At 41.0% G+C, this 21,966-nt stretch overlaps 1 protein-coding gene across 5 annotated transcripts in view; it reads left to right on the top strand.

Annotated features, from left to right (window-relative positions):
* Positions 1-21,643, top strand: part of gabbr1a (gamma-aminobutyric acid (GABA) B receptor, 1a) — a 122,832-nt gene extending 101,189 nt beyond the window's left edge. For all 5 annotated transcript variants that reach the window (XM_005750960.1, XM_013915379.1, XM_013915380.1 and 2 more), the window contains 7 exons: positions 2,513-2,629; positions 3,873-3,983; positions 8,054-8,147; positions 11,666-11,793; positions 13,950-14,078; positions 14,855-14,998; positions 18,924-21,643. In XM_005750960.1, the coding sequence (XP_005751017.1) occupies positions 2,513-2,629; positions 3,873-3,983; positions 8,054-8,147; positions 11,666-11,793; positions 13,950-14,078; positions 14,855-14,998; positions 18,924-19,208 (1,008 nt within the window). In that variant the 3' untranslated portion in view covers positions 19,209-21,643. The remainder of the gene's footprint in view (positions 1-2,512; positions 2,630-3,872; positions 3,984-8,053; positions 8,148-11,665; positions 11,794-13,949; positions 14,079-14,854; positions 14,999-18,923) is intronic.
* Positions 21,644-21,966: the final 323 nt, after the last annotated feature.

Here is a 21,966-nt window from a genome sequence, read left to right as displayed (position 1 = left end):
GTGGGAGTATGTCTCTGTCACCCATGTCGAGCCTTTGTGTAGCAGGCGGAGATTTCCATTTCTGTCGCTTCTCTGCTCTTTGTCCCTGTCCAGTTATTCCCTCTCATGCTTTGTTCTGCCTCTCTCTTGCACTCTGCCTCTGACCTTCTTCTTTTTTCTGTTCCTGCAATCTCGCCATCTCTTGGGATTCATATTATCTCTCCCCTACTATTGCCCGCTCTCTGCATCTCACCTTGTCATCTATCTTTTTTGCGCCCCATACTTTACTCTCCCACTCTCCCCTTATATATCTATCAGTGTGTCTGTCTACCCCCATTCTCTCATTCTCCTTTTTTCTTTTGTTCATCTCACCCTCTCTGCTACTCTCCTCTTGCTAACTCGTCCCTCTCCTCCTATTGTGGATGTGTTGGATTTTAAAGAATGAAAACACAGAGCCATATACAGCTTTAATGGGATTTTCTTTCCATTAAGATAAAGATTTTGTTTGTTTCGTTGTTATTTAATAATGGCCGTGTTGGAATTCTTAACAAACATCACTTAACTCAAACGTCCCCATGCAGCACAAATGCACCGATCTCCATATATGAAAGATGCAAATACAGAAAATTTGTCATCATTTTATTTAGTGCTTTCATTCAATCCAGTTTTCTTTATATAAGCAAAAGATCTCAACAGTAGTCGCCTCGAGGTGCTTTATATTGTAAAATAAATACCCTACAATCAAGCTAGCACTTGGTGACAGTGGGAAGAAAAAACCTCCCTTTAACAGGAAGAAAACTGATAGACTGCAACAGCAATCTGGTTTATATGTTTGTGTACTTGAACACAAAGTTGCAACTATTTCACATTTTTCCAACAGACTGGGATTCTTCTGTGGTTCTAGTTGGTAAGTTTAATACTGGTCATAAGCTGCTCTGTGCTATGCTCGAGATAGGGCTGCTCGATTATGGCAAAAATGATAATCAGGATTATTTTCACTGAAATTGAGATCTCGATTATTTGACAAGATTTATTTAACAATAACAATGTGTTGAATAATGACTTTAAAAAATAATATAAAATAGTGTGCAAATACTGATAACAGTGCAAATGTTTGCAATATAAAAAATAAATGAAAAATGTAAACATCTATGTTTAGTGAACTTTGCAGTGTTGCTCTGTGGTGCAGCTACGACACTGTTGCAAAGTTTACACACTGTGTCTACTTGATCCACGTCTGACTGAACCCATAATGTTTCCACACCACTGAAGTTTTTTTACCTCTCTTTTCAACCAACGGCAGTCACTCTCCTCTCCAAATAACTTCTGCTTAGCTTTCCGAGCTTCCCTCGGGTCCTCTTAATCAGCGGTCCCCAACCCCCGGGCCTTGGACCGGTACCGGTCCGTCAGTCTTTGGTACCGGGCCGCGAGAGTTGAGGCTCAGGTGTGAAATGTTTGCTTTTCAGGGTTTTTATCGGTTTTCAGCGTTATTTTGTTATCGTTTTTATCGTTTACTCGGTTTCCCTGGGTCTTTTCATGTGTGTTATGAATAACTTTTCTTTTTTTCGGTACCAGTACTAGTTTTATTTTGTTGTATTTATCCGCGACACCTTAAAGGCCAGTCCATGAAAATATTGTCGGGCATAAACCGGTCCATGGCGCAAAAAAGGTTGGAGACCGCTGGTGTAGGGGGCTTTCCTCTCAACACTTCTGGAGATTCATTCACAATTAAAGGCAGTGTGGCTACCGCAGCACCCTGCAGAGGCACACTGACCTCTCTGGTTTGAGCTGGATGGAAGCATCATTACTCTGAAAGCAGAACAATGAACAAAAACAGCAACTGTAGGCTCAGTGACGGCTGTTTGAGCTGTTTTCAAACATTATGGAAACCTAAAAGGTGCATCTGGATCTGACATTAGCCATATTAGTCCTTAAGCTTTCCCGAGTACAAAATCTGCGTGATACTCGGTTGCGTCAGCGTCAATAACTAAAATAGACAAATATAAATAAAATAAAGCTCTAAAAGTAAGTGGGACTATTTCCTTTAAGTACTATGTGAAAAAGGACTAGTTTGGTTATAATTCTGAGGTGATTATCTCAAGCGGCATCAGATCCTGTGACCTCCACCATTACCGACCTAAACCCAGCTGAGATGGGATGAACTGAAGCGCAGAGTGAAGGAAGAGCAGTCAATAAGTGGTCTATGTATGAAAACTTCTGTTTGGAAACGTTCATTAAGCTAGTTAAGAGAGTGAAGAGTGCAAAGATTACACTAAAAATTGGCTGCTTCAAAGAATCTCTTTGAAGTTTTTTCTTTTTAACTTGTGATATAATTCAAATGTGCTGCTCAATCGCTTTTTTCTTAAAGTGTATAAAATCTAAAAGTAATGAAAAACCTGTGAATGAGTAAACATGTCCAAACTTTGCCGTATCCTTGAATAAAGGTATTTTAAAATGAAAATCCTCTCCTCGAGCCTAATCCTCTCATTCCTCCTTCTCTACTCCACTTTTGCTCCTCTCTGCTCTCCTGCAGTTCCGCCTGTGGCTCCTCGGCCTCGGCTTTAGCCTGGCGTACGGCAGCATGTTCACCAAGATCTGGTGGGTCCACACCCTCTTCACCAAGAAGGATGAGAAGAAGGAGAAGAAGAAGGTGAGCAGGATGGAGGCGGAGAGGAATCGAGGGCGGTTGGGATTAGCCTCTCGGGCATCTCCGGAGAGCAGAGAAAGGATGGGATGGCGGGCACAGGCCACGCGGCGTGTGTGGCACCGGCTGATAAAAAAGTTCTTTTAAAAAAACTGTGCAGCCTTCGTAGTAACATAAGCTTCTGAGGGGCGAGCGTTGCATCATCCACTAGCAGAGAGCACGGATAAGGGTTGGACACACACTGATACAGATACTGTACACGTAAAGCACACATGGAGACGAAAGAGTCTGAGCTCCCGATTCCCTCGTCATCACATTTGTTTGCATGCTGGAGCAGAGTTTGTATCTAGTTCTGTGTTTGTGTTAGTTTTTACCCTCTTTAAAGATAGTGTATCCTGCAGCCAGTAAGATATTGCCAGTCTGTGATGTGTTGTGGGAATTTCTAAGACCTAATCAGAAGAATAAGAGATTAAGCCATTTATGGAATATTTATGAATATGGATGAGTATTAAAGTTCAATGCAGAAATCCAGCCTTCGGGGCTTTATTATTTGAGCCAAAGCAGAACGAATCAGGTTGACTTTCAGTTCTCTTCCTGTCCACAGAAGGGCAATTTGCCAGAGAGCTCAGTGAGAGTATTTAAAGAAACTTTCACAAATGGAGGGGACAATGGGCGCTTTTCAAGTCATTTTTCATGCAACTCAAGTGAAGAGGCGTCCCAGGACTGTGTAATGTGTTTTCTTCTTTATTTTATTCTTCGGTTTTGGTTGTTCCACGCTTGAATGGCTGTTACAATGTTGGAGGTGCTATGCGTGAGCCAGCATGGCTGAAGTAAAAAAAAAAAAAAGCTGGAGAGAGGGGGGAGCAAAGTGGGAAAGCTCATTTTTGTTGCTTGTTTTTCGGTTACGGCTTTATTGCTTCCATTATAGCTCAAGTAAAGAATAATAGAATTGATAGCGCTCGCTTCCACACGAAAGCAGTGTCATCTCAGTTTGTATAAACGATGATTTCAGGTGCAAATACGGGCTCTGTAGCCGCACACAAACTCCTGCTGCTTCTGAAAACGCACACTCTGTCAAGACACACATTCGGAGAGACAATTCGTGCCCAGTCATCCAGAAATCACAAGGACGCCTGTCGCATTATTTGTCCTGGTAGTTTGTCTTTGTTTGCGGACCAGCTCGTGATGCCCTTGGATAGTGATGACTCTTGTGTTTCTGTTTGTGTGTCTCTGTCTCCGACTCACACAGCAACACTTGGAGCCGTGGAAACTCTACGCAACGGTCGGGGTGCTGCTGGCTATCGACTTCCTGTCACTCATGATCTGGCAGATTGTGGATCCTCTGCACATTACTAAGGAGGTAGAGTACTAGAGACAGATGAGATCATTTGTGTGTCACCGCCCGTTTGCACAGACTGTGCAGCCACAGCCATCAGTCAGAAACGCAGTAATGAGACGCTCGGTCGCGACTGAAGAATTGTTCTTTCATTTGGATTCATCTTGACTCAAAGAGCACAGTTTGAACCAGGGATAAATATCATGTTTAAGCGCAGATGAGCAGTAGCACTGGAACACTGATATTTAGGACTTTTATATATTTATCCCGGGAGGAGACTCAAATCCTTTGGGAGTTACACCAGGGAGGGCATCCGGTGTAAAAACCTGTCAAATCAAACCGGCTCAGCTACCTGCTGAATAAGGGAGCAGCCAAATGTAGCCGTTATATGTTGATCTGTGCTTGATGTCTGTTAAAAGCACAGGTTACCCTGTGGCATCTCTATTGTGAGCAAGGTTATCCCTGCCTCTCTGTAGGATCGTATGTTTTAACCACCTTTATTCAAGAAGGACTAAAAACTTGGACCCATTTTATTCTTCATCCTCTAAATGATGAGCAGCATGCCGTTTTGCTGTTTTGCATACACTTACTACAAAGTAAAGTATTGCTGCCGTTGCTGTGGTCTTGTACTACGTTCACATTATGAACAATAACTTTAAAAAATGGCCACGCGGGCCGGTGCGATTGATGCTAAGCCGCTGTTCAAGTGTTGTAAGAATCATAACTGTGCGCTTGTGATTGGGTCACCCATCATGCTTTGTTTCTTCATACCAACGGCTTCCATTAAATTGTAATAGTACTTTAAACACACCATTAGTATATTTTAAAAAATGGTTCTGTCTGTTTGAATCTTCAGGCTTGCTCATTTTCAGCTCTTACAGTTTAGGAAAAAAAATCCTTTTTTCCCTGTAGTGAAGGGATATGGAGTATTTTTTCACTACAGAGTATACAGAGAAATAGATGTGGTGCCTGTAACATCATACAGTAGTTATTTTGAATCTTTGACACGAGCGTTATGACTCTGACATAGAAACACTGCACTCTCACAAAGCAGCTTCTCTAAAGCAACCAAAGTTTGTATTTATTTGACTCTTAATGAATTTACAATTTTTTATGAAACAAAACTTGACCATAAGCTCAGCAGGAAAGTTTTTATTAATGTATAAACCAACGTAAATGTAACCAACATGGCAGAAAGGTCGTTTTTCCACAAATTTCTGCACACGCTGACTTCTTATCGAAACCACGGGAGGCTCCCCCTGCTGGTCCTTTGTAAGACTGCGGGGTAACCGAATACCCATCTTTACTTTTTTAACCGTTTCAATTTACCTTTTAAACTTCTTTTTAATTCTTTTCAATAATAACACAGACAATAATTTCCAGAGAAGAAAAACCTCCCATTAAGGTGCTCTGTGTTACCTGCTGAGCACTACACAGCAGTCAGTCAGTCTGTGTTGAAGTTAGTAGCTAAAAGCTGAGGGATATTCCTTAAAATATGTAGCTGACCAAAGTTAAAGTTCAACATAGAGAGGGAACGCTGGAAAACCTGCAGCATAAAGAGATGGCTACATATTCCTTTGCTGCTTTTTATCCCCTTAGTGTCCAAATTCAGTTAATGCTTCTATGTTTTGTGTTTTTTGGTATCATAATGAGCCATTTTGATGTGTCACAGTGGGGAAAAATGAAACATTGCTGAACTCACTTTGAGCTCAGAACACATTGATAATGGATGATGTGATACTTGCTTATACACACCAGCTTGAAGAGATATTAGTTGAAGGACAGTTTGGCTGTTTGCTTTGATTTGAAATCTATTAAAATTAAAGTCCAATAACTGGCCATTTTTAAAAAATCTATATTCAAGTTTTACTTTATTTCCAAACTGAATAGTGGCATAACAAGCTTTCTGGTAACCAATTGAATTTCTTTTAGGTCTCTTTTTATTCTCTGCTAACCTCTGAGAGAAATATCTGGCTCTTTGGCTGCTAAATGAGCTACTATATTCACTAGCTAGTTACTAACTGTGCACAGTGGGCTTTTGCAGCTTTCTTGCTAAAAACGGCTGCCTGCTGCAGCTGAAAACAATGCTTTGAGAGCTGCGGTGAGTAAAAACACTGGGGCAAAATACGCTGTAAAACAGAGAAACTGCAGTGTGTGTTTGTCACTGTGAGTCACCCCTTTCATAAAATGAAAACGCACGCAGGTAAATCACTGCTAACATGAAAATTCTGATTTGAAACCACTGCAATGATGGGAAAATTGCAAGTGCTCTCCTCTGCTTCTTTTTACCACTTCACACTTTCTACTCCGCGAAATGATCTGCATTTCAAGAGGAAGAGATCATTTGGAAGATAAGACCAAAATTTATTGCGGAAACGTGAGCATGCAAATTAAACTTATTTTGGTTAGACTCCAATGAGATGAAACATCACAGAGCAGAGCCACAGATGAAGGGAGGAGATTGGAGTGGATGAGAGCAGGGATGTTGAAACTGAGTAAGAGATGATTTTGTCTGTGTAGGAAAAAACGGAAGTGACCAAGACGAGCCGGAGCAGCAGGAATAGCTCGCATCCAGACAAACGGAGACAGAACGTTCTGTCTAAAACCTGCGCAAAGCCCTAAACTCTCATGTTAGTCCTCATTTGTGTCCTCACCACAGGGAACCTTTGACACGAGTTACAGTGGGGTTTTGTAGTGTTGCCATAGAGTGCATATACAAATGGACAGCTCACCAGCTCTCATCCCAAAGTACAAAAGTAAAGCCAAAATATAACTGAAATAGTTACCATCATTTTGCATTGGAGATGCCCAAAAGTCAGCACAGTAGCCCAACCGGCTTCTGGAATGTCCTTCGTTGTCAAAGAGCTAGCTTCATGCTAACTGTTTTCTAGACAAATGTTATTAGCTTCAAGCTGTTTGTCTTCTGCACCTACATGCATAATAATACATTGTCCTTGATACCTTGTCTCCACCCACAGTTACAGCTGTGCAAACTCTGGTTGCAAATTAAGTCATTAGTGCAAGGTGGCAGCGTCCTTCCCTCCACATTTTGCCTTTTGTTCTTATTGCCATTGTTTGTGGGTGTTGCACCAAGCAGCAGCTTCTGTAGCCAAAAAGCAAAGCCAAGACAGTGATGCCAAAAATGGGAAAGCAGTCCCTCAAAGTGTCGCTTGAGACTAGCTCCAAGCAGCACGCAAAATGAGTCCAGTAGATTCTTATTATTAAAGATTACTAAGACATGCGGACATATGATGGACATTTTGAGTGATAGGAGATGCTACTAGCCGGTGTCTTCAACTCAGCTAATAATAGAGTCACAGACATGTTTTTAGTGTTGGCGCCATTTGAATATTTTTTTTATTTTAATGGCATCCAGCATGGTCACTCCTGGCTGCTCTGATAAACATGGCAAAGGGGAAAGAACCAACTGTGAGGCATTAAAATGCAGAGTTCACAAATCAGCGATCATGATCTCTAAATTCATCTTTCATATGCAGTCCGTGTCTTGCAGATTAGGAATGGTGTTTGTGCTGAGACAGGGTGGTGACCCACACAGCAAAAGCAAGCTGACTTTATCTCTTTAGCCTCATTTAGTAGAAAATGAATGTCAGTGTTCAGGAATCGAGACACAGATGTTATTATTGTGTCTTCGGACAGTCTTCCATTTAAATTTTATGTCCTGAATACAGTCCAAATCGGATTAAGATGAGAACACCAGGATACTCAAATGCACGCAAACATACTCATTAAGCACTTTCGTCCTCAGTCGGGAGCAAGCGATTTACAAACCTGCACCACAGTGGATGTAATTACAGTCAAGTCTTACATTTGATGGACTTTTAAAATGCTCATATTTCCTATTTATTGGATGTCTGATATCCTTTTAATTCAGTGATCTATATCTGCCTGTCGGGAAGGCCCTATTTACCCGAGGGGATCGGTCGCTGAGGCTTATACTTACTGTGCAATTTTGCCCATGCTACTGTTTCATAGTTTCTTATTATCTCCCCCTCTCTGTCTTCTCGCTCCCTTTCCCTTTCTCACTCTCATCCTTCCATCCCTCTTTCCTTTTCCATTGTCTGCCGTGTGAGTAGAAGTTCACTAAGGAGGCTCCTAAAGAAGATTTGGATGTCCTGATTCAGCCCCTGCTGGAGCACTGCAGCTCAAAGAAGATGAACACGTGGCTCGGTATCTGTCCTCTCTTAACAATCTGTCTCCCTATTCTGCTTCACCCTCCTCTGGTTTTGAGTATCTTTGTGACACGCGGACATATGCGCACACACGTCACTGCCGCTCACTCAGAATTTAACAGGTCTCATATCACAGCCCTCGTATCCCTCAGCCCCCGCCGCCCCTTACATTTGAGTCCTCTTTTCTCTCCTGCTTTACTCCCTCTTTGCTTTTTGTCGGCCCACGCAGTCCCTCTCTCTGTCTGTCTCGCTGCTATCTTTCTTAGTGTGGCAGCTCTTATGAAAGTATAATGGTGCTGAAATTCAAATAATGTGGGTCACAAACTGGGCCATTGCCCCATAGCATTTCCCTTCTCTGGGAAGAAAAGATGGTGCTTTAATATCAGGCGGTGTAAAGAAACAATGGACAGTCTGAATAAGTGTTGAATTTTACTCAGTCACCGATTCTCTTTTCTCTCCGACTCTGACTGGATTTCTTTGTATCCAGCATATTTTTCTCTTCAGTATCTATTGTATCAACATTTTTGACTTTACATCTGTGCAGTGTTTTTACTCCTCAAAGACCACATTGAATTTATCACCAGCACTTGGTGTTAAGTCAGCATGAGCCCAAAATTTGTAAAACATCCATAAATATCTCAGTTATTTTGCATTAAATATACATAAAATGTATTTGAGACACAAACTAAAATAAGACCGGGGGACTAAAGGCCTTTATCGATGTGTAGCTGGTGATTGATTGACTTCTGCAAGTCTCTTCATATGTTGACATCCCCAGAGAGTCCAAAGCTGTCTCACTCTCACACTGTTGTCACATTTTAACACACACTAGTGTCACTTTCCACCATAAACCGTACTGTGTCATGATACAATTTTACTAATCGTTTAAAGTCCTCATAAGAAAACCCATGACTTTCATACAGCAGTATGAAGTTTAAGGCTTGTCTGGGACTTTTTTGTTTTGTTTCATGATTTTAGGTCTCAGTCACACAGGTCTAGAGACCAGGAAGCAGGAAAACCAAAGACATTCGGTTTATTCGCCCAGCCTTCATGATTATACCAAATTCCATTAAATTCATCCAAATTGGAGTAGAATTAATCAGTCATTCAAAATGTGATTGACCAAGAAGAGGCTACCCTTGTACCTCAAGCTAGCTTGCATAGCTAAAAAAGAAAGATCTTACTGTGGCAGAAAAGGTCAAAAACGGCTCTTGTAGCCCCCACAATGCAACACAACCTTGCTTGCAAAAGCTAAATCTGAGATATCAGGGTCGCAGATTTGCCTCCAGAGGCATTACGCGGCTGTTTTTACAGGATATGTGATGCTTCCTGTTACTAGTAAATTTGCTGTAACATATACAATTCATGGAGAGCTGACTTTAAAATTAATGGAAGCAGTCATGTCACTATGACGGTATCCTGCAGTGGTATCTAATGGCATACAAGCAAAAGCAAAAACATTCAGGGAAACCAAATCCACAACTACAACTTATCACGTCAGCAGTAAAGACCTAAAGGGTGTGCCAAGCTCAGGGACTGTGATGGACACTGATCCATCTTACCCGGCGGGTGGATCTTTGTCTCCAAAATAGACGGACCAGATTTCAGACATTATTTGGATAAACTGGCCAAATATTCAGGATTTAAGTGGCTACTCTCTCGCCTGAAACAATATTAAAATTTAATGACATAATAGCAATCCAAGGACAAAAATTACAACAGCCTCAAGGCCTTCTGTCTCTTATGTTGCTGCTGATCTGAATGAAGCCCATCAACAACCCCCCCAGTTTCTCCTCCCACCTCAGCATCCTGGAGACGTTCCACGGCATGTGCTCTTTTTTTCTCTACCTGTCACATTTCAGCATCTCCTTAGCATCCACTTTGAGAAATATATACAAAATAGTCTTTGTGGCTTCAAAAGCCAAAACTCTTTGCTGACAGTTTTCTTGACCTAAAAAAACACGACTAAGGTTTGAGCATGTTTTACCTTTACACACGTGTGTTAATGTTAGGTGGACAAATTTGTATTGCATTAATCATGAAAACTCCAAATGATTTTGTTTTAAACATTTTATTCATTAGTTTTCATTTGGTTCATATTTTAATAGCTTTCATTATTTTCTCCGTAGTTACTACCGGGTAAAGGTTATTCTTTACGTTTGTGCCTACAGCACTGGCAAAGGGACAAAACTTGTTGGTTTATGGTAACGGCCTGTAAAAAGTGATTCATTTCAGACTTTCAATAAATGAATAAATAAAAGACATAAATAGGTAAACAACACAAAATGAAAATAAACAAGAAGAACAGCAGCTGCAAACTGCAAACTTAAGAATCGCCTAATAATAAAGAATCCATTTCCAAACACCATCTGAGTCTGAAAAGCAGCAAATGACACAGAGAAACGTCCATTTTTCCACCAGTTTCACTTGATAACAGACTATCTCGCTGTGTCGCTTACACAATTTCAGGGCATTTTGATGTGAAATTGGTCTTTTGGAAATGAGGAGTTTTGCTTCCAATATCTCAGAATTTAGAGGGAACACAGTGTATATGTGACACTTTACAGGGCTATAACTGTAATTCAGCATCAGACTGTCCTGACAGCGTGTGCGTGACACTTTCAGGTAGCCTGCTATTGTTCCAAAGTATTTCATTTATGGAGAAGGGACGTGTCCCAAGCAGGGGCGCAATTCCCAGGGGGGTTAGGGGGGTTATGACACCCCAATAATCAGACCCAACCAATATGGTCCCGAGCTGTCATGTTTCACATGTTTGCAGATAGTCTGTGATTTTGTTCATAATATGAATGTGTTCATCTGTTTAGGTTTCTTCAGTCATGTAGTCGTTTATTTATTGAGTGCGTGACCGAACGAACACGCGTGAGATTATGTTCACCAGGAGAATCTTACACTCGAACCGAAATGAAGATTGACTCTCAGAAGCTAATGACCAAACTTATAGCCCCCATGACATCCCAGCAGTCCTACTGTTGGCCCTAACTGTCCCTCATAGTGTTGCATTTATTTAATGCACATGCACATATCCCAGAGTGCAGGGAGACACTAAAGAGTCATTTGGTGATGGCTAGTATTTTAAGCTGTATAGCAACACCATCACACCCTGATTAAAACCTAAAGCCTGCATTATGTTCTCTGTAATGATAATCCTTTTTTTTTTATCTCTAACTGCTGCTCCTCTGCTGGCTTCCGGAAGCTAGCCAATGAGTAGCAATTGGGCTTTTAGGGAGGAGCTAAAACTGCTTGTTACAGCTCTTCAGCTGAAGAGCTGCATAGCAGGCAGTATGAATATAAATAATTTTTGGGTGTGTGTGATTCAGGAAAAACTGCTGAGTCTTAACATAAAAATGGAAATCAGCATCATATTTAATATTAATATTTTATATATTATATAAATATTTGCACTTTAAACAACTGCCTGCGTTGCATAACGCGGCTGCTCATCTGTACTCACCTCCATCGCCTCACCGTTCTCTCTCTTCCTCTCTTTTCCTTTAGGTGTGGTTTACGGCTACAAGGGTCTGCTGCTGCTGCTGGGCATTTTTCTGGCATATGAGACCAAGTCTGTCTCCACAGAAAAAATCAATGACCATCGGGCCGTGGGGATGGCTATTTACAACGTTGCTGTGAGTCCGTAAAGAAACAGCTCCATCATGCCTAAGCCCATTTCTGGGTGCGGCGGTTTAAATTTTTACAGCTGTCTTGCTTTTGTAGGATGTGGAATAACAAAGTGGCAATAAGTATGGTTTTTATTACTCCGTAGCACAAAATGCCCGCAGTATATCAGCAGGGAGTTAATCAATGCCAGTGGTCCATGATTACTTTGGAGCTGAGATTTTTTTTGCCTTCCAGAAGTTACTTTCCTGCTCGTTCAGCCAGGTAGCTTGGCCAGCTCTCGAGAGGCAATACGTTACAGGTTCTGGTCGTTTATAAAAGTTAATGTCACAGGTAATTTAAAGGAACTCGGCATAACTTGTGATCAGCGATACGTACATCCCTTAAGTAAACTGCAGGCATCACTCTTTAGCATGCAGGATGTGCTTGTACTGTGGCGTGAAAGCTAATATTATTCAAAGCAGTGACAGCATACACAAGATCACAATTATATTATGCTAGCTTCTGCAAAAAAACAAGTGAGAAGGGGCCGCTGACTTACAGGGAGGCAGGGGAGGTAGACGGGCTTGTTCCAGACAGAGGAAGAACCGAGGGATGACATAAGATAAATAAGGATTATTATGAATGGTCCTGGAATAAGAATACAGCACTGAAAATGAGCACGATTGGTCCATATTAGGCTTGTATTAGTTGCCCATACATGACTACAATGCTTTGTGTGCACCTACAGTTGGGAGTAAATCTTTAATTCAAATTTTAGAGTCAATTTAGATTCAACAAGGAAGTTAATATTCATCTTGATCTGGGATTTATATATATGTGTATATATGTATGTTTTTCTCTTAAATTCAGAGCCCCTATTGCATTTCTATCCAAATCATTCTGCTGCCAGCTCCAGGTGTTGCCTCATCGTACCTGCGCTGCTATGATACTCTTATTTCAAGTCTTGTTTGCAAAGTGCAAACTCAAAGACATTTCACGGTGAAGTAAATGTTAAATGAAATCAAAAGAATACAAAGCAGACTTTTACTGCGCAGCACTCAGATGCCAGCCAACCTTATCAGAGTGCTGCAGTTCAGCTTTAGTGCTGGGCATGTACTGCGTGTTGCACAGTGCGGGTAATGCAAAGTGTATCTCTGAGACCACATGCACAGTATGGAGTTATCCCGTCCCATGGCAGCAATAGGTTTAAAAATGCACCCATTTGGGCACTAAAGAATGGCAGTAAAAGCAGCCGTCAGTCATAAACATTTTTCAGCGGCTGTTAATAGCAAGTGAATCATCTTAAACGCAGGCACCTAGGATGCACTTCACACTGGAATAGCAGCCATTATGTTCACCGTAGCCACTTTAGACAAATTCTTGCTGCCATTTCCTGACACTCTTGACACAGACTAACTTTGGAATTGATGTAAAATGTCTGCAGGAGAAAAAATAAAAGTTGTTTCTGTTGCTTTAACTGCCAGCAGAGGTTTTTTTTTCCCTGTTTTGATCAAGAGAAGGCAAACGTTTTTTTTAGGTTGCTGTTTTTAACTGACATTTTCCTGCACTGGCCCGAATCCCCATTAATATATGAATAAGAAAGCTCCCTAATGAGCAGCTGCACATTTATCATCTTATACTCTGTGGATATATAATTAATAAATGGACAGATCTCGCCTCATTTATCGAGGAGAAGATTTATCATCCATCCATCATTTATGGTTGTTTATGATGTCATTAAATGCAGCTTTGCGTGACCATTTCGTCCCATGGCTCCACAATGTGAGTCACGTCTAATGTTGCTATTTTATCTTATAATATTCACATTTCAGTTTTATGACGATGTCAATAGTTAATGGCGTCTGCGAGGGGACCTCCTTCCTCTTTGCTAAGTTGTGAGCTCCAGGCCCTGATGAGATGACAATGTGGAGATTGTCAGCACGCTGTTGCCACTTCAGTCATGACTTTTTAATGCTGTTTTCACATGGGAGCCCTCCCCGGAATGATAAACAGATGCCTGATGCTTTTACGGATGTGATTTTCCTCCCCTCTCATCCTGTCGCTCTCCAACTCTGCTCTATTCTCCACCTCCTGTCCTCCAACCCTACCTCCCTTCTTTCTTTTTACATTTAATCTCACTCTCCCCTTTGTTCTTACTTCTTTCTCTCCCTCTGTCTTCCTGCAGGTGTTGTGCCTGATCACAGCTCCGGTGACTATGATCCTGTCTTCACAGCAGGACGCCTCCTTTGCCTTTGCTTCTCTAGCTATCGTCTTCTCTGCCTACATCACACTGGTGGTGCTCTTTGTACCCAAGGTGCTCCTGCTCATGATTGACACCTTTTAAGATCCGCTGACATTCATAGTGAAGTGAAACTGAAGGTCAAACGTTTCAAATTCAGCATCTTTAGGAATGAGCTGCAGCTTGTAGCGCACGACAGTCGCGATCACATTATTCACTCTGACAGCTTTTTTGTTTCCCAACTGCATAAACACGCTTTGACGTTTGAGTGTAGCGCAACATTGGACCGGCTCAAATCATATCTGTCTTACCGTTTTGACATTAAGGTAATAATCTGCGAAATTTCTTGCTGGGAGCTTTTACATTTGCAGCTGCCGTAAACATTTGGAGTAGGAAAAAAAATCTTCCGCAACAAACAAAGTGAGACGTTTTACACGTCCGGCAGTGCCGTGGGTTTTTTGGGTTGTTATGAACAGAAGAAGAGCCGCGCGGTGCACCTGCTGCAGACAGAAGGAAGAGTGCCGCTTACAGAAATTCAAATTTCATTAACAGGAAATCACAATATCGTCTCCACCCTTTGATTATCAGGATATTTGTGGGAGCTCACTGCTGTGCAGAGACGGCGCAGCAGCGAGTGCTGAACTTGTCACTAAAGTAAAATAAAAGTCTTCAGTGATGAATAATATTTTTAAGCCTTTAGAGAAATGTGAGTGATTTGGCTGAGAGGGCTGCAAATATTAAAGATGTTTTATTACGGGCTCTGAATAGATGCATTATTCATTGGGCGCAGGGTAGCTGGTCTCAGTCCTGATTTTCTTCTTTATTGAATTCCTGTCTCTGCGACGGTCCAGATGCGGCGTCTCATCACCCGCGGCGAGTGGCAGTCGGAGCAGCAGGACACCCTGAAGACCGGCTCGTCCACCAACAACAACGACGAGGAAAAGTCCAGGCAGCTGGAGAGGGAGAACAGGGAGCTGCAAAAGATCATCCAGGAGGTGAGGACGCATTAAACAGATGCACATATCATTATTATTAAATACAGATTCCAGTTTAACCTGGAGTTCACCCGTGAAGGCGATAGATAAACTACACACTCGTAAAAAATCATTGTACAGATATCTTATGTAATTCATTTATTATGTATGTTTGTGTGGCATGCTGAGCACTGAGAGTGCTGCTTGTGTGAACATAGATATGCTGCAAGATGTTCCCATGCAGTGCAAACGTGATGACCTCATTGCCTGATATGTGCATAGAAATGCTCTTAACCTGCACGGTAATTAGATGCATGTGGAAAATTCCTTTTAAGTGTATTTGTGCGTTAGTGTGTCGGAATCATTATAAATCAATAAACGCATGTTCGCTCACTAATCATAGACAATAGAAATGATGGATATAAACACTGTGATGGTGCCGTTTCACTCCAACGTTAGTAAATGAAATCCTGCTATGAAGCATTTTCACCATCGCAGTCTGCACACTCATTGGCTGACAGCTCATTAGCCAATGAGCTTACCTCGGATAATCTTTGTTTTTAATTATATTAATGACTAAGGTAACTTAGCATGTTATTGAGTATAAAACTAGTGCCTAAGACCCTTAAAGGCTAGACGCTCTCTCTAATTGGAAAACTTGGCACTTTTTGTTGGGTTCACTTTTCAGACCTGGAAGCTCTGTCCATCATTAAAACGCTCTTTGTCCTGCCGCCATTCTCTTTGTATGGAAGCACATTTACCTCGAGGTTGAACAGCAAAGAGTGAAGCTGTTTTCTTGGAGAAGCCTGTCGGCTAAAGCAAAACAATCTGAGGATTTTCAGCCAGAGAAACTGAAAAATAAAGAAAAACCAAAACAGTGTCAGAGGCCAAAAAAAGCTGAGTTTTGATAATGGTTCAAGTTAAAGGGGGAAAACTCTGAAGCTCCGTCTGCATTGACTGAGGAGGTGAGTGTTGCGTTCCCAGAGACACAGACTGTGGCTCATCTGATCTTTCAGTCTAAAACTCAATTATTAGAAACCACAGCTGCCACAGAGCGAGTGAGGACATCCAGCAAAGACTGAAGTTTCTTTCGTTTTTTTAATGGCTGTGATTTTAAACCCTAATGGGAACAAATAAAGTCACCTGAAACCTTAAAACTACAGTAATAACAGTATTATGTAACTTTTAGTGAAAGGTTGTCTGTCGCTTTATGTTTTAAAAGTAATCAAAAACCTGCATCTCTTCACTTATTAAATTCATGTTTGATTTAATTCTTTATTGTTATTTTTATTTCAGTTTCGAAAACTTTAATTATGGTGACAAAATTATTATTGTTGTTGCTTAATTTAAAGTTATGTTTTTACTTTTTCTTGCACAGCTGGTCTTTGGTCGTTCTCTAAATGTGATCATGCTGCACAGAGTGAACCATTTACTGTCCCAGTGAGGATGTGTTAGCTTATGTGAAATACCTTTTCAGGAATCGGAGCATTTTCCTGGTAGTTCTGACAATTTCAGAAACAAAGATGTGAATGAAAAAGAAGAAACAACTAGTTAAACATTATAATAATGTTATTGTTGCTGTGGTGATTTTCCTGCTGTTTCCCTCAACCTTTTTTGGGATAATCAAACATTCCTGTATGCTGGGAAAGTCCTGCCAATGGAGACGGGAGTTTCAGTTATTGTGTTTGTTTTGCTGTCATCACTGTTAATAACAGCGAAGTAACCGTTTTGTTTTCATGTTATTTCTGGCTCATCTTTCTTTATAAGTAGCAATTCATTTCATTATGGTCTGTATTTGTATAGCGCTTTACCAGTCCCCAAGGACCCCAAAGCACTTTACACAACCAGTCATCCACCCATTCACACACACATTCACACACTGGTGATGGCAGCTACATTGTAGCCACAGCCACAGCCTGGGGCGCACTGACAGAGGCGAGGCTGCCGGACCTCTGCTGATTACTGTAGTGACCGTGTATTCCAGCTTTCTATATTTAACATTATTAGATCTGCGGTGGCTCACTGGGTTGTGTTATGTGGCGTTCTGCCATCTCCTTGTAGATATTTAAGGAAGTTTCAGAGAATATTTTAGAGGAAGTAGCACAAGTTCCCTGCAGGTTTCTATGAATTATATAAAACACTTGTGTTTAAGGTTAAATGTGCTTTTTTAACCTGTAAGGGGAAATTTCTACGTTAAAGCAGCAACAATTGTTTAAAAAAAGTGCCTGAGTGTGACATTTTACTAACAGCACTAATAATAAAAAAATATGAGCAGTGATATAAACAGCATAAAAAGTCTAATTTTAAATCCTGGAATGATCAGAAGGCTAATTTGCTATGTTCTTCGGGGATCGCCGTCCAGGGACACTTGCTGGGTGAGCTAATCAACATGCATATTCATCCACACATCCTGGTTTTGTTTACTTCAGAGTCATAATAGCCCTGAACCTGTAATAACATCTTCTGATGTCTTGTTTTGTCACCCAAACGGTCCCAAAGATATTTCACTCACATAAATCACACAAGCTGAGGAGCTGAAACCCACAAATGTATTTCACTAGGAACATTTCTGAAGCAGTTAATCAGATATCAGAGTTGCTTTTTCACTGTGATTTCTTTTTAATCAGTTTAATTATTATTTTTAAAATGTACTTATTAACCTATAGAGGCAGAGTGCAGTTACGTCCTGTCCCCACAGGAGGGAAAAAATGAATGTCTCTCTCTGACTTTGTTGTGTGAAGGTGACTCCTTGTCAGATCCATCTGCAAGCAAAAAATGGAAAATGACTAAAAGCTGCTGCGTGGTGGAATCCACCGCCAGCAGAATGAGGGACCCGGAAATGGGATTTTTTTTATGAACTTTGTAATTGGAAAAAGTTTCAGGAGCACAAAGTGAGACGTCGGCAGAAAGACAGGGGGTTGTTTATAATCCTGACACTCAGGATGTGAGGGGTTTATCAAAAAGTAATGTGAATAAATTACTGATTTACTTCCTGAAGAAAGTAATTTGTTACTCTTCTTGTTACATTACTTTTGAATTTCTCTGCATCATTGCCATACTTACATTTTCACATAATTATTAGTTAACAGTATAAAATTGCAGCGACTGACACTACAATAACCCTCTGACAGTGCAGTTTTCATTGGACATCAACTCATAGTTACTTTTCTGAACACCAGATAGATTTTGAATCAGATTCTCTAAAGTCCTGCACAGTATGGAAAAACACTCCTGTCCCTGCGGCAAAATCACATCATCACGCCAACCCTGGCTAATTCAATGTTGGCTAATTTAAACTGACAGTGTAAAAATGATGTGTTTGCTTTAATGCTTTCTGCCACAGAACAGCGACTTCAATGATCCTGAAACAAATGGATCAGCATTAGCTGACTAACATTCTTCATTGCTTTCACCATCAGGTGCAGCAGCTCATTGTCTCAAAGTCAAAAAGTTTTATTTTATTATTTTATTTTCACATTTTGTTCTACATCATAAATACTTTAGTAAATACCCCGCTTGTGAATTTTGAAACCTTTGTGCATCTCAGAGAAAGTGTTCATTAATAATCAACTAAATAAGAATACAGAAGTTATCTGGGAAATTCTGCATCATCATAAATGTCAAGTTATGTGACCTGGTGCAAGACCTACTGATCGCATACACACTTCAACAAACTAACATCATGGAAAAATCCCACAGTTTTTGTCAAAGGAACCCAGGCAGTTTTAACTTCATGGCTGGCCACCAGAAAAGTGTTTGTGCTTTTCTTCTTCTGAGAGTTGATATAAAAATCTGTGACATGCTTGTGCTGCAGTTATACGGAGTGTCAGTCACGGGCTGATGCTTCGGCCCCCGGGGCTGTGTGCCGATCACATGACAAATATCTGCTCTAGATCATCGTAGGAAAGCTTCAGCTTGTAACTGCAGACTCTGGTTGTGTTTTCAGAAAGAAGAGAGGGTTTCGGCGCTCCGCAATCAGCTGGCTGAACGACAGGCTCTACGTAACCGCCGCCGACCCTCTACGGGCCAGAATCAGAACCACAATGCCCCGCCTCCTTCTTCTCAGCCAGATCCCAAGTCCCTGCTCCCTCCGCCCGGCTATCCCAACCCAACCACGGACAATCATTCCCTCCCACCTTCCTTCTCCAACTCCTCCAACCTCTACCCAGCAGACAGCAAGATGAGCCGCAACCACTGTCACAACAGCCAGATCCCGCTGCTGTATAAATAGGTGAAACACGGGAGGGTTCGGGTGGGGGAGGCGCACACGAGGGACACAGAACAGCACGAGACACTGTGAGTTTCACTTGTTTGGGCAACGAGCACAGCGGAGTAGTGACACTGTTTTAAAACACGGCGTGGAAGCTGAAATGAGTACACGGGAGTGCTTTATACTCGGGGAGAGTCACACAGGTAACACCCATCCTCTAAGTTTTGATCTCACTGTGTTCAACCCAGAAACACGGCGCACGCGGTGGCTCGACGTGGCGACAAGCACATCTAAGACTAGCAGCACACGACGTCTTTTTCAAAGATCAAGTGAACAATAGTCTCTTAATCATTCCGCTCCCTCATTTGTTATCTGGTTTCGTTGTGGAGACGCAGTGTCGAGGATCTTCAAAGGATGTGTTTGTGTCTTTGCTATATCGTCTCCACATTTTGTCTCTCGGGTTCATTAACTAGACAGACATGCGGTAGTGATTTATATTGGTCTGTAATATTTGATTGTTTTGTCATAGAGTTGTTGTTCTATTCTCTGTTAAGCTTTCAGGAGAGTTGTGAAAACTGAAATTTGCAAAGGGACAAAGCAATGTACAGTTTTGACTTTTTTTCCCCCTCTAGTGTTTCCTCTAAAAGCAGCCGAGAAGCTCAGAAGCGAAAAATGTGCATTATTAAACAGCCATAATTTAAAACGGCCAGGGAGCTAAGCATGCATGGATGTCTGTTGTCAGGACTGTGTGTTCAAGTACAAAACTGCATTTTAATAAGCTAGTTCCTTATTAGACCCATGTTGAAGAAGACAATGATCAAAGTTACTGATGAATGAGGACAGTTTTGATAGCTTTGGGGTTTGAAATCATATTTTACAATGTATTTTTTGAAGTTTGTGTTTATTTAGCAGTACAGTACAGTAGGAGACATCAAGTCAAGTCACATCAAGCCTGCATCTAACGTATCTTGCAGATATTGTCCTTCAGGGTCGTCCTCTTGTGCACTTCTGGATCTTATCCAGCACTGATGCTGACCCTACTTTCAAATCACCATTTGGAGCCCTTAGCTTCAGTGGGGCCAAACACCAGTTATCAGTGGAAATACACTCCGTGTGCAGTTCTGGCAGTCCAGGAGGTCAGGAGTGCAACCAGGATGTTCATGAGGAGTGAAATTTTCCGAACGTTTAAAAGGTTAAACGCAGTAAATCTTTCGTTCTGTCATCGTTTAAGCACATAAAGGATTAAAGACCGTGACATCGCCTCCTGAGGGTCAGCTGTTTTTCTTGGCATTTCAAGGGTTAAACACTGTAAATTTGTCACTCAGCCAGATTTAGCTCCTTGGAAATCCATCGTCAGCCCCAAAATAAATGGTGAAGCATTAGTGTTCTGATACATGGAAGCGCATATATGAGGTTGAATGGTCCTTGGACAGAGAATGGAAGTGTTCCAGATGTGCACAAGGAGACTGCATTGAATGGGATATCAGACAGTTTGATTTTTATCTGTGGAGTCCTGGAAACATTTGATATGAGTAATCACCATCACTTACCATGATGACCAAGGCCCAGCTGTCTATTCTGGCTGCCTAATTTCACGGGGTACAGTTATCCGTCAAACACATTCATATACAGTCTACAAAACTGGAGCCATCCAAATTCCAACATACTTAACAGAAGCACAGTCTGTACTTTCTGCCTTTTGTAAATCTAAACCACTTTATGTTTGGACAGCAGTGAAACGTTGAGGGCTTCTGTGATGGCTATTACTGTAGATATGCAGAGAAAGCACAATTTTTTTATACCTGTAAATCTGTTACCCGTCATACTTGTAAACTTCGTTTTTTGTGTCGTATATATACGTACATGAATTTTTTCCTTTTTCCCACAGACGATTGGGAATGAAGCTAATTTATTTTCTTCATCTTTTGCCTTCAGCTAAGTGGTGAAAGCATCCATGAAGGACTTAAAGTAATGTGACATAGTGTATTTATTCGGCAGTTAATGCGGATGTACTATTTCATTCATGAGCTATTTCCAGATTTTATAAAGCAATGACGCCTGAATGACGCTGTTAGCAGGTAACACAACACTTTGTCAAATATTTTTAAATATCTGTAAATCACAGTGTGCACTTTAAACCGAACAAACGATTCCACTCTGTGTCGCTGTTACTCGGTTTAGCTCAGGGTTTGGGGGAGGACCGTCAAAGTCAACTTAAATGAATGAAATAGGCCATATTTATTAACTGTGCAGTACCTTGATCACTTGATAGTGTAGTATATGAATGCAGAAATTACTTCAGAAATGTTCTATTATCTTGCACATATATAAGAATATACATGGATTTGGGGATATTTGTATTCACTATATCTAAGATATTAAATGTTAATATATTTCAGAGTATGTGTATGCAGATATATGGGTACCATAAATAAAATATTTGTTTTTTCACTGGGTATTTCTCGTGTTTTAATTGATACGTTTTAAAATATGTGGACATATCATATGGATTGTTGTGCATATTCCAAAGGCACAGCACATGTTTGCTCATGTTTGCACTATCCACTAGATGTCACCAGTTATTTGTTGTTTTTCTGATTTGCTCGGGCTGTTTTGACCAATTCATCTATGTCCAAGTGAAACTTGATATTTGTCTGTAGGTCAGCTCTGCAGGACTAAAAAACCAAATAAACCCAGAAGAAAAGCTCATTAAACAAAAGCTAGAAGCAAAATTTGACACGATGACCAACTGTAAAGCCCAGTGGGAACCTCATTACTG

This window comes from Pundamilia nyererei, unplaced genomic scaffold (genome assembly GCF_000239375.1).
Source record: "Pundamilia nyererei isolate P.nyererei 1_Seehausen unplaced genomic scaffold, PunNye1.0 scaffold00294, whole genome shotgun sequence".
NCBI lineage: Eukaryota > Metazoa > Chordata > Actinopteri > Cichliformes > Cichlidae > Pundamilia > Pundamilia nyererei.
Note: the sequence above shows the minus strand (reverse complement) of the source record. Positions and strands in the feature narration are given on the sequence as shown.